General features: G+C 36.1%; 1 protein-coding gene across 1 annotated transcript in view; it reads left to right on the top strand.

Annotated features, from left to right (window-relative positions):
- Positions 1-13,198, top strand: part of ITGA1 (integrin subunit alpha 1) — a 209,162-nt gene that overhangs the window by 168,880 nt on the left and 27,084 nt on the right. Inside the window, exons 20-23 of the mRNA XM_043977095.1 lie at positions 3,328-3,408; positions 5,035-5,111; positions 9,799-9,888; positions 11,146-11,248. Coding sequence (XP_043833030.1) covers positions 3,328-3,408; positions 5,035-5,111; positions 9,799-9,888; positions 11,146-11,248 — 351 coding nt within the window. The remainder of the gene's footprint in view (positions 1-3,327; positions 3,409-5,034; positions 5,112-9,798; positions 9,889-11,145; positions 11,249-13,198) is intronic.

Here is a 13,198-nt window from a genome sequence, read left to right as displayed (position 1 = left end):
TGGCCTCCTCTATCTTGCCTCTTGAAGCTGAAAATTAAAGGCTTCCAAAGTGACTCAAAGATGACTGAAGAGAGAAAAAGTCTCTCCCACTCTTGACAACTCTGCCCTGTCCCTCACACAGGACAGGACACTCATGTCTACCAATAAAGAAAGCATTCCATACCAGGGAACAGAGATTGCATAGGGTACCCTGTCAACATGATTGGTTGACTTCCTCAGCAACATATGAGTACAAATGGAGGAGGTAGATGGGAGAAGTAATCCAGGGTTGACTGGTAATAAGACAGAGGGAAGGGATTTGAGCATAGAGAATAGTATATACAATTGTACTGACTCACTAAGGGGTCAAGATTTAGAAGGGAGGAGAGAGTAGCCAAAATACCGAAAGGTAGAAAGATTTTTGTAGTAGTAAAGGCAAAGACTTGTTTAGGAGAAGGAAGGTATAGGAGTAATAAGAGATTGTAATCAGATAATGGAATTTCAGAGTTCTTGATTATACAAGTGGAACATCCTTGAACATCTCTTGACCATGTGTATCTGAGATGAAATAGAGTAGTATATCATGGGGCATAAGTAGATTGAAGAACTGAGAAATTAAAGTAACTGAGGAAATATAAGCATCCCGTAGAAAGCAGGAGTTAGGGTAGAAAAAGAGACTATTCCAGATACCGAACTCATTGAGGAAGAAGGGGAAATGTTCTAGGAGTAGATAATAGCAACCAGGATCTAGATTGGATAATCTAAGCGGAAGCTTCAGGGATATTCACAGTAAAGGTACTAGATGTGGATAATAATTCTACAAGAGAGATTGAAGAACAACTATCAGACAGGAGAAGAACCAAAAGAGATAAGAGAAGGCTCATCCCCAACCCCTAACACACTTATTCAACACCTTGTCCTGCACCACGTGGCAAACTCAGACAAGACTGAGTAAGCTGACCCACAACTTTACCACTCCCTCTCCCTATGCCTCAGAAAACCAAAAGGCAGATCTCTCCCCCTAGAAATCACTTGAGGCAGAGACTGTGGCTGGTGAAATGGGAATTGCCCAGTGTGGGAGGAAGCTGAGATGGCTTTGAGGTCCAGCACCCCCAGGGAAACTGCATTCAAAGGAGAATGAGTCAGAAAGTGAGCAATAGAGAAATATAATGGGAAAAGATTGAAATTAGCAAAGATTTGGGGAGGGGAAAAAACCCTAAAAGACTTTGAGCCTAAGTTGATAAACCAGCAGGGAAGACAGCAATTACAGAAGAGAATTAACTAAATAAGTCCAGACATCTATGAATAATTGTTTCAAGAAAAAGGAAAATGAATCAACAGGAGATGGAAGAGGGGACCTTGTGGATTCCCAAGAGAGTATAAAAACACAGCAGGATGTTCCTGAATGATTTAAAAGAGAAATGAGAATTTTGAATGTAAAAATCATGGCCTGCATAGCAGAAATCATTAGCAGAATGGGAAAACTTGAATGTATGGTGGCAAGTCACCAAAGAAACAAAAGAGAGAATAATTGATTAGGAATGCAGATACACAGAAATAAACAATTATCTGGAAGAAGAGCAGAAAAATGTTAAAAGAAAGCATGATCTTCATGCAAGCAAAATATATGCAAAGAGACAATTTCAGGATTTTGCATCTCCCAGATCACAAGTCAAAAGAAACTTAAACACCATAGTGCAAGTAGTAATCCAAGAAAACTACCCAGAACTTTCAAACACAGAAAACAAAGTGCCAATTAAAAGAATACACTGAATACCTCCAGAAAACTGCTGCAAACTCCAAGACAAAACAAGTGGTTAAATTTAACAATTCCAATGACAAGAAACAAATGCTACAAGTCACCAGGAGATAGAGTTTCAAATATAAAGGAAAAGAAATTCTAACAACATAAAAGTATTCTGTACCTACAAAAAACCACAGGAGATGATGGAATATGTTCCTAAAACCAAATGAGATCAAGATGCAATCCAAAATGGCATACCCTGCAAATCTGAGCCTAATCATTAATGAAAAAAAGATGAACATTCATTAAAAGAGAGGCATTCAAAGGCTTCCTTGAAAGAAAACCTTATCTGAACAAATCATTTGCTTTTCAAACACCTCAAACAACAGAAATACAAAAAAGGTAAGGAAATACACCAACCAAGGACAGCAAAAACAAAATAGCAATAGAATATTAAGAGATTTCTTTCTAAATGTACACGAAGAAATTAGGGTGAAAGAAAGGAAATAGAAGTGATAGTGGAGAAACAGTTCTGAAAGATCACAGACTAAACTTCACACCCCATCTTCAGGTGAATAATTCAGTGTTTTTGTGGAAGTAAATTATAGAATGGAAGGACACATAAAAGAAAGGAGGTGAGAAAAAACAGAGTGGAAAGTGTGATATACCCTAAAATTAACTTAAAGGTTAACAATAAAGGGAAAATAATTCCTGTAGTCTCTCAGAGGAAAAAAAAAAGAGTCTACAGGATAACAGATAGGGAGGCATGGGGAAAGAATGAAATGGGAGTAAGAAAAGGGGCAATCTAGTTTCAGGGGTGCCTCTAATCAATGCTCCCCCTTGGGGAAGAGAGATGTTCTCTAAAGGGACATAAGAACCTTAAAATAGGAATAAACTGCAGGGATTTGTTGCTTAGGAGACCACTCATTCTGTCTCAGAAAAAGAGGGATCAAAGTGAAATTATGGTAATATAGAAAAAGACTCATAAAAACTTATTTTTAGAAAAGAAATCTATTTTCATCAGCTAATCCTAATTTTCAGTGACACTATTCTCAATTTACTATAGAATATAGCAGTGTTAGGGGGAATGTTACACATCGTTATTTATTTTGGATTCAGTTAAGAATTTGAATTCTAAATGGACATGGACATATATTGAGGAGTAAAAAAACCAAAACACTGTTTTTCTCATTTCAAGGGATAAAATGAATATGCACACACACACACACATATATATATATATATATATATATGTAACACGTGTGTATTATACATACATTTTATTCTGATTTCCTTTGGAAATGTAAACATTTATAAAATCATTCTTTATGTTCTCCTTTAATGCATTCTTGATTGAGGCAAAAGTATGAATTTAGTTAAAACCTTAGTTTGTTATTGTTGTCTTAAACTAAAACAGTAGATAGGAAAGAGAGATGTGTTTTATACCCCATATAGCCCTTCACATTGAACCTGATTTTTATGTGTTAATGGATAACACTGACCAAAGAGATAGCTGTGACCTGACCAGCTAAGAGCAATGATTGAGTCTAACAATGGCCACAGGTCACCTGGTTTATTTTTTGTAACATGTGCTTTCTTTCTAGGGTATTCAAAAAGACAGCTGTGAATTCAATCAGAATATCACATGTAAAGTTGGCTATCCTTTCCTGAAAAGAGGAGAAGAGGTGAGCAGAATATGGAAGCAACATCTAAAAATTTGTATGTGAAAGGTGGTATGTTCTGTGTCATTTGTGTGAGTGTGTCTGACAGTCTAAATGTAATGGTAGGAGGAAGGAAAAGAAATTCACAGGCAAGTTAACTTAGACAACTTGAAACCTTAAATATTTTATCTCAAAAATTAGTCACCAAGGGGTAGCTGGGTGGTGCAGTGGATAGAGCACCAGCCCTGGATTCAGGAGGACCTGAGTTCAAATCCGGCCTCAGACACTTAACACTTACTAGCTGTGTGACCCTGGGCAAGTTACTTAACCTCAATTGCCTCACTAAAAAAAAGAAAGAAAGAAAGAAAAGAAAAAAAAATTAGTCACTAAGACCCCAAAGCAGGTTCTTTCAAGTGAACATTCAGTTGAAGATTAATACGGTATAAAGTTATCAGATTAAATGGGGTGCCATTGGCAATCATTGGCTATAAAAAAAGAGAGCCTCAAATGAAACCTATTGGCCTAGACCATGGAAAGAAACAAATGGGTTTGCCTGGAACTTTGGCTCTAGAGATAAAATTGAGATCCAGATGGAAGGAGGTGGTCTTTTTTCTGTTTCTGGAGATTATTCACATTCAAAAGAAAAACAGGGAATATATCTTTTACATAAAAGAGAATTGTCTTTTCTTTCCAACATAATTGGTATACATTACTTGTAAAAAATGAAATGTAAATAGAATCACGAATAGCTTTTTTTTTTCATTTTTGCATGTGTGTTTTCATTGAAACTTGCATTCAATTCCAAAATATTTGGTCGGTTCATCTGCTGACTACAGAGTTAAAGAGGGAAATGTTTAACTAATCAAAATGCCATCCATGATTAATAAAAAATGTTACCTTACTTGAACTGAAAAAAAAAAAAGTATTTGTGGGGATGGGGGGAAAGGACCTTATAGGTTCCATTCCACATCTTCTTTCCCTATACATTTGGTTTTTTTGAAACAAAACAACAAGATGTCAAAACAGATTCCTGTTGTCATGAAAAGTTCAATCTTAATAGACAGTAGACTAATGGCCTGATAGACATATGGCCAAAGAAAAGAACTGTGGAATGGGCAAAGCCACAAAGCTTTGGTGCAGGCTTTCAGCTAGCTGACTAATATTGCAAGCCAGAACTTACCCTGAGGCCTTTTCCAAGATCACATGTGGCAAAGTGAAAAGGGAGTCATCAGACTGACAAAAATGTCCATTTTAGCCATCCCAAAAAATGTACAAAAAGACTTCTCCATCTTATTCTTTAACTTATACACTTTAGCTTATGTGCATTTATATATACATGATATTTCATTTTAATTCCTCCCTATTCACTATACCACGTATGATCTTGGGAAGTAATGTCAAAGGGAGTATTGTCATTCAGAGTATCAGCATCTATTATATGCTAATACCTAAAAGTATCACGGTGCTTTTACTGTCAATCTGTACAATAACTGTTTTTAAATATAGCGGCTTTTATAGTATAAATGATAATTCTTAAACTTCCCTCCATTTTTAAGTTTGAGTGGGTTAATTTGTGTAAGTGAATAATGTCATCAAAAGTCAACTTTTATCATTCATGTGTTTGAACTAAAATGTCTTTTTATTGCACAGATATCTTTCAAGATACTATTTCAATTCAATATATCCTATCTTATGGAAAATGTGACTATTCACATAAGTGTAACAAGGTAAGTTTTTTTTTTCCACATTAATACTTGGGTACAAGGAAATCATTTAGTTTTTTGTCCATACTTGTGATTTCACTGGCTTGGGGAAATCCCTTTAACTAATGTAAATGAGATATTTTTACAACTTATAGTCTTGAAGAGCTACTTGAAGTAATTAAAATTGAAGTGGCTTGCCCAGGATGACAAAGCCAGTCTGTGTGTCAAAGATAGGATTTCAATCCTAGTCTTTTTAGTGCTGGGACTGAGTCTTTATCCATTATACTAAACAATTTCTAAAAACCTTTCATTTTAGAAAACCAAGTCATTCCTTAAAATTTCTCATGATCTGTATAATATCAGCACAAGTGGAAAACACTGAACCTCATTGTTTTCTTAGAAGTGGAGTGGTAAAGGATGGTATATTTGAAATAATTGGTCATTTTTTTCAGTCATGTCCAACTCTTCATGATACTATTTGAGGTTTTCCTGGCAAAGACACTGGAGTAGTTTGCTATTTCTTTCTCCAGCTCATTTTACAGATAAAGAAACTGAGGCAAACAGGTTTGTGACTTGCCCAAGGTCACATAGAGCTAGTAAGTGTATGAGGTCAGATTTGAGCTCAGGAAGATGAGTCTTCCTGACGCCAGGCACTCTATCCACTGTGCCACCTACCTGCCTGAAATGATACATATGAACAGATTAAAGTGGTGATGAGGAGATGAAAAAAGAGGAGGGCAGAGGAGAGATTGTTTTTTAATCACCTTATCTGTTTAAGATCTAGAGACAAAACCCATTATAAAGGTACAACTAGCAAATTACCAAGATTTAAGGGTAAGTTATGCTCAGTTTACCAGCAGCTGGGATGCAAAGAAGAGGAAGTAAAGAGGGGATAAATTCACCTGGTCCCAATGCAGGAGGAAATTCTGTACAAACAGGACATTCCTTCAGCCTGTCAGAGGGCCAGACAAGGCTACATCTGCTCGTGATTACATTCTATTCGGAGTAGCCACACCCTTCCCTTGCAATTAGCTGCCTTCTGGTCCTGGCTTATTCCTACATACCCCTGGGCGCCTTTCATCCACATGAGGTTCAAAAATTCTTGGGGAATCTGTTCTTCCCTCCTTCTGCCTCTCTAGGATGCTTTACTCCCTCCTGTTAGCTAAAAACAAAACAAAACCAAAAAAAACCCAATCTTCTAAACTTTGTGTCTGCACTCTTGCTGATAAGGGGTTATATACATCTATCTCTGTAACCTCTGTCATACCAAATTTCACTTAAGTCCCTTAAAATTACATAACTGGTTGTTGCTTTATTTCAAGATAGTAGACAGAATCACAACTTCAACTGTTGGTGTTTATGATACTCTAACAATAGTTTTCATCAAAATCAGTCAATTCCTTTGACCATATCATGAAACAAAGACAGGAAAATTTTAAACGGCCTGCTCCACCATTACCTTGGTCTGTCCCACATACAAACATTTATCACCCAAGCCACATTGATGCCTCCTTATGCCTTCCCTGCGGCCCTCTCCCTTTCCCATCTGTGTGGAAAGTGGAGTCACAACAACTTAGCTTTTTCCTGGCTCCTCATCCACCAATCATCAACAATTAATGGATATTTATCAGGTGCCTACTTTAATATAAAATACTATTTTGGTTATTGAGGGTGATATAATGTACTGACTATAAGTATTGCTCCCTGCTCTCAGAAGGCTTAGATGTTAGATGGGGTTGAAGTGTAGTAGGCCTCCACCAGTCGCAGACGACCATGAATCAGCACCTTGAAGAGCCACAGGCCACAGTGTGACTGTGCAGTCCAATACGGGAGCCACAGCTCCTGAGTGACTTATAACCAGTAACTGCCGCGTCCCGTGTTGTATCTACCCCACGAGGAGTAGCTGGAGTGTCCTCTCCAGGGTGCTGGCCTGGGTGGATCAATATGGAAAACAAGCTGTTGCCCATGCAGCAGGCTTTCCCTCTCCGTGACATTGGTGGATCCAAAGGAGAGGCAGAGCCAATACAGTCTGGCACCAGTGCTGCCACAGGAATTGCCAGAGGGATGTGATGTCCAACATCCAACTGCCTAAGGGACTCCGACTCCTGATTTTTCCTCGTGGTTAACTCCCAAAGCCTTTCCCATATATGGGTATAGCCACAAGGCAGCGGAGGTTTAAAATCAGGGTTCCTTCCCCTAGGCTGGTTGCCTGCCAAGGCTAACAAACCCCACCTGCCCGAAGCGACTGGTTTTAAGGCACCAGTGACTCGCCTTTGCCCCGTCTCCTGGGGGGCGTGTAGCATGAGATGGGGTTGACATGTAGCATGAGAAGAAAACTAATGAAGACCAAAACGAACCAGTGTCCAGTTAGTTAGTGGTGCAATCAGAGGAGGTAACTGTGGTGTGGTTGAAGGAGTGTTGTTGCACCAGAAGTCAGGCTACCAGGAGAAAAGTCCAAGGTTCACATTAACTTGCCATGTAACCTCAGGAAAATGGCCTGTTCTTTGAATTAATCCAAATAAATGTGTCTCCAGAATCCTTATCTCCCTTCAAGGTTCTGTTCAAATACCACCTCCTACATGAGGCTTTCTTGAATTCTCAGTTATTAGTGATTCCCCTCCATTCAGAAGTTATTTAGCCTATAGGCCACTAGGTAGCATAGTGGATCAAGTGCTGGTACTATAGTCAGGAAGACCTGAGTTCAAATTTGACCTCAGGTACTTATTAGCTATGTCACCCTGGGCAGGTCACTTAAAGCATAGTTGCCTCAGTTTCCTCAACTGTAAATTGGGGTTAATAACAACACCTACCTCTCAGGGATATTGTTAAGATCAAATAAGATAATAATTGTAAATCTTAGCTAGTAAGCACTATATAAATATTATATATATTGTGCATTTATCTGCTTATCATTTCTTCCTTTAGAAGATATAAGCTCCTTGAAGAGAGATACAGTTTTTATTTTTGTCATTTTATCTCCAGTGCATAACACAATGTCTGGCATGGAGTAGATGCTTAGTAAATGCTTCTTACTTAGCAAATTGAAATATTTTCCATGTTTACCCCCTAAAATCTGGCTTGTTCAAAGCTTTAATTCAGCCTAAAAATCACATTTTTACTAAGAAAAAGACAATTGATGAAGACAGAGAACAATGACAATAAAAACGAATAAAACAAGGGGCATCCAGGTGGCTCAGTGGATAAAGCACCAGCCCTGGAGTCAGGAGTACCTGAGTTCAGATCTGGCCTCAGACACTTAACACTTACTAGCTGTGTGACCCTGGGCAAGTCACTTAACCCCAATTGCCTCACTAAAAAAAAACAAAAAAACCCAAACAAACGAATAAAACAGCTTTATTTGAATTGAAAGAAATATAAAAATAATTTCACTGTAAATCTATTTTATACATCAGCCTCATCAAATTGTTTTTCAATGAATACCTTTATAAGAATGAGTATAGGACCTGGGATTTCACTGGTAATGGGAACTCCTGGATGAGGATTCTCCCTCAAGTAATGCAGGTTTTTATCATGTACCACTTCCTCTTAGAGACAGTGACTTACCCAGGGTCATAAAGTAAGTAAATGCATCAGAAATGGGACTTGGATCCAAATCTTTATGATTTATGATTTCACATCCAACTCCCTACATATACAAACCACATACATACATACATTTGAGGACTATGATGTATACTGCAGAGCAGTCTATATTTGGTCCTTATGATAAAATGAGAAAATTGGGTTGTAGAATCTCTAAGCTCCCTTCCACTTCTCACATTCTTTAACTTTAGACTAGTCTATACAAGGAATTAACATGGGTGTGGTTTGAACTAAGTCTTAAAGGATGGGCAGGATTTGGGCAAGTAGAGAAGAAAGGAGAGCACTTCAGGAAGGCATCAGCAAAAATACACAGGCATGGCAAAGAGTAGTTAAAGAGAATAAAAGTTTCATCTAGAGAAGCAGTGTAATGTAAGGCCAGAAAGATAAGCTGGGTCAGATATTAAATACCAGGATAAGAAGCTTAGACTTTCTTTCTTTCTTTCTTTTCCTTCCTTTCCTTCCTTCCTTCCTTTCTTCCTTTCTTTCTTTCTTTCTTTCTTTCTTTCTTTCTTTCTTTCTTTCTTTCTTTCTTTCTTTCTTTCTTTCTTTCTTTCTTTCTTTCTTTTGTTGTTGCAGGGCAATGAGGGTTAAATGACTTGCCCAGGGTCACACAGCTAGTAAGTGTCAAGTGTCTGAGGTTAGATTTGAACTCAGGTCCTCCTGAATACAGGGCTGGTGCATCCACTGTGCCACCTAGCTGCCCAGAAGGTTAGACTTTAAGCTCATTCATTATTAAATACTCTTATCATGTGCCCAATCTTCCCTTCTAAGTATCTTCCCTCCCCTCTGTTTATCAACACTATTAAGTGAAAGGAGGGATGAGAATTCAAGACTATTTATTTAGCTTTCTTTTTAAAAAGAATGATTGGAATTTGTGTCACAGTGTATTCTATGGTTTTGACCTGGTTTTTCTTTCTTTCTTTCTTTTTTTTAAAAAGGTGCCTGTCAGGTATAATTGATATCACATTTCTCTAAATGGTTAATCATTTACAAAAGAACCACTGTTCTAAAAAAAATTAAAACAAAATAAAACACCAGATGCCAATAGATAAACACTATATGGGGTATCTTAATATTGTCTGACATGAATATCTTGGTCATTTTCTAGTGACAGTGAAGAACCTTTGGAGACCCTTTCTGACAATGAAGTAGATATTTCCATTCCAGTAAAATATGAAGCCGGACTCCAGTTTTCCAGGTAGATAAATATCTACTTTTTGTTATTTTGTTAGGGTAAATGTTTATAAAATTGAAAGAATGGTAATGACTGCATTTTATAGATTTACAGAGTACATTACTGATAATACCCCCAATGAGATATGTAGGACAATTATTATTTTCTCCATTTTACAAATGGGGAAACTGAGGTTTAGAGATGGTGATGTGCTGGAACCATATCTCATGACTCTTAGCCCTTATTCTGTATACTTAAGGGCTGACCATGCTATCATTCTGGACAAAATTTAAAAATGAAATCAGTTTTCATTGAAAACTATTATTTGGGTTTTTACTGTTTTTTCTTTCAATTACTTCAAAACTATCTTTCCATTCTAGACTTTTATTTATATTTATCCTTTCAATTATAACTTTCGTTATACAATTTTATCCCTAACGAAACTCCCTAAGCAAAGAAAGTGCTAGAATCATGCCAAGAATAAATAACAGGATGGGGAAATTGTAAGAATCAACATAAAGCACAATTAGAAAGTCCTAAAAGGAAAAGGAGTCCGAATTGTAAGAAACACAAATCCATCTTTGTGGTTTTTTCTTTTCCTTTTTGTACATTCCTTTTCCAGTCTGATATATCCACTTTTCCTAATACTTTGGCTTTCTCCAAGAATTCCTTCCATTCCATTTATTGAAAGACAAATTCCAGTAAAACATTTTAAAGGGGTTCTTTAACTCATCTTTCCTTGACTTTCTTCTGGAATCCTGCTTAAGAAAACTATCAAAATTCAGTTGACAGCACCAGAATGAATGGATAAATTGAATAGGGAAGTTACAATTATAAACTTAAAGAGTTGTCTAGAGTTTTAAAAAAGGTGCAAGTCATTTTTTAAATTCTTATTGCAGGAAAATACTGGCTTTTTGAGAATTTTAATTTATTAGCCATAAATGAAACTACAGAATCCATTTAGGTTTTTCATTATTGTATGTAACTGTGCCATGATTTTAAAAAAAATTTTCTTTATTAAAATACAGAGATGCCAAATATGTGTCAACAGTAATTGAATTGTATTCTCTGGCTCTTCTCAATTTCCTCAAGCCTTGATTGTGTTGCAGTATGAAGGTATAATAGGCTTTCTGACCCTAAGTTGAAGGAATAGAATAATTTACCCTAGTCTATATACAAGCATATTTTTTAGAAATGCATGGTTTAGTGTAGGAAGAAAAGAATCAAACCGAATAAAAATATTTTTTTCTTTTCTTTTTTTTTTTATCAATGCCTTTTAAGCTCTGCAAGTGAATATCATATTTCAATTACGGCCAATGATACAGTTCCTGACATTATTAATTCTACCAGTGACATTGGAAATGAAATCAATGTTTTCTACTTGGTAAGAAATAGTCACTAAAATTGTAACTTAAAGAGCTTAGTTGTAAGTTTATATGTTATATGTCCTGACCTTAATCTTGCTGCTCCATTTGCTTGAAGCCATAATATGTAATAATAAAAATCTTTTCAAAAATTCTTCTGTTTAAAATTAATTTTTAAAATCACTGATGATATTTACATTTTGTGTAATGACAGGGTCATAAAAATCTCTAACATCTAACATTAGAGGGACAATGAATGCAAAACACTTTATGAAAAGAAATCAAGGAATGTTTTACATGATTGCACATGTATAACCTATATCTGATTGCTTACCACCTCATGGAAGACGGAAGGAAAGTAGGGAAGGATAGAATTTGGAACTCAAAACTTTAAATAAATATGTTTATTTTTTTTTAAAGTAAACCAAGAAACTATTCTACATTTTGTTGGGCTTTACATCAATTATTACTCAATATGCCTAAAATTAAGGTCATATGTTATAAATATTAAAGGTGAGAATTCCAAAACAGCCTTGGCACTGTTTTCTTTGACAAACTAGTTTTATACATATACATATACATTTCAGCAAAAACTAAAATATATTTCTATTTATAAACAACAGTATCTTTAATAAGAAATTGTACCATTGTCTCCTTTGCTAACATTCCTAAACCAGCACCTCATCATTGTTTATATCTGATCCATTGCTCTTAGAGACTTTGCCTTTAAGGTCTGGTAAAACTCAAACAGGAAAGGGTTCAAGTATGGGTCCAGCAATTACCTTTATGTATTTTGTCCCAGGACTTGCTTAGCCTGATTCAGAGAGGTTCAGCAGCAGAAACTTAGCCACCATGGGATTTTGTTTTCACTCACAATCATTTAGAAAGTCATCTAGGAAGGTGTCTGAAAAAAATGGAAGGAACATTCTCATCTATAGAATCATAGATCTTTGACATAGATTTTATTTATGTGTGTGTGTGTATATACACATACTCATACATACTATATATACACAATATATACACATATGTATGCATGTGTACATACATATACATACATACATATATATGGATATGGATAACAATATTACACACATAAGAACCTGGGCTAATGTTTTTCACTGTGATTTTTTTTCCTTGTTATGACCTTTACATATTTTTACTAATGTAACAAACCCTCATAGAGTTGAACTAGACTCTTATTCTGTATAATTTCCAGTGCTGTATGCAGGCCCAATTAAAGCAAAAGTGATTGGGTTTAAAGAAAAGTCATTAAAATGCATACAGAACAGGACAGTAATACAATATTGAAATGGATAGGGGTAATTTGCATTGTAAAATTTATTTTTCTCTATTAGAAACTAAACAAAGAAAAAAGGAAATTCTTACACAGTGAAAAAAAATGGTACCCTCTAGATCTGTGGCATGGTTTTTTATTTGTTGTTGTTGCTGCATTGCACTGTGTGAACCATGTGGTTCTATTCCCATGGGCAATCTGACAAATCTTTATAACTATATATGTAAAAGAAGCTATCTAAATAAAATACATACAATTCACCTATCACCTATGATATTAGGATAAAGGTGCAAACTGACTTCAAAGAATAGATTCATCTTAGATACAAGATACAATGGAAAAATAAAGTGTTTTTGCTTCAATGCCATAAAATTCTACAGTGGTTATGGAATTCAGTGCTGTTAGGTTTCCCTGTCTGCAATCCCCTTTCCAGAAAAAAAATGCCAGGCTCAAAGAAGGTAAAAGAATATGAGTACTCAAAGAAGTGTTATCAGAGTATTCAGATATTTTGCTTCTTCCTTCTGTCAGCCGTCAAGGGTCAGAGTAGGTTTTTAGGCCAGGGAAGGTACCCTAAGGATAAGAAGCAATAAGCAAAATCAGAAGTCCCAGAAATACCCTGATAGGTGATTCTAGGCTTTCAGAACTAGAAGCCCCAGCTACCAGATGTTAGCTC

Source organism: Dromiciops gliroides, chromosome 1 (genome assembly GCF_019393635.1).
Source record: "Dromiciops gliroides isolate mDroGli1 chromosome 1, mDroGli1.pri, whole genome shotgun sequence".
In the NCBI taxonomy this organism is placed as follows: domain Eukaryota; kingdom Metazoa; phylum Chordata; class Mammalia; order Microbiotheria; family Microbiotheriidae; genus Dromiciops; species Dromiciops gliroides.
Note: the sequence above shows the minus strand (reverse complement) of the source record. Positions and strands in the feature narration are given on the sequence as shown.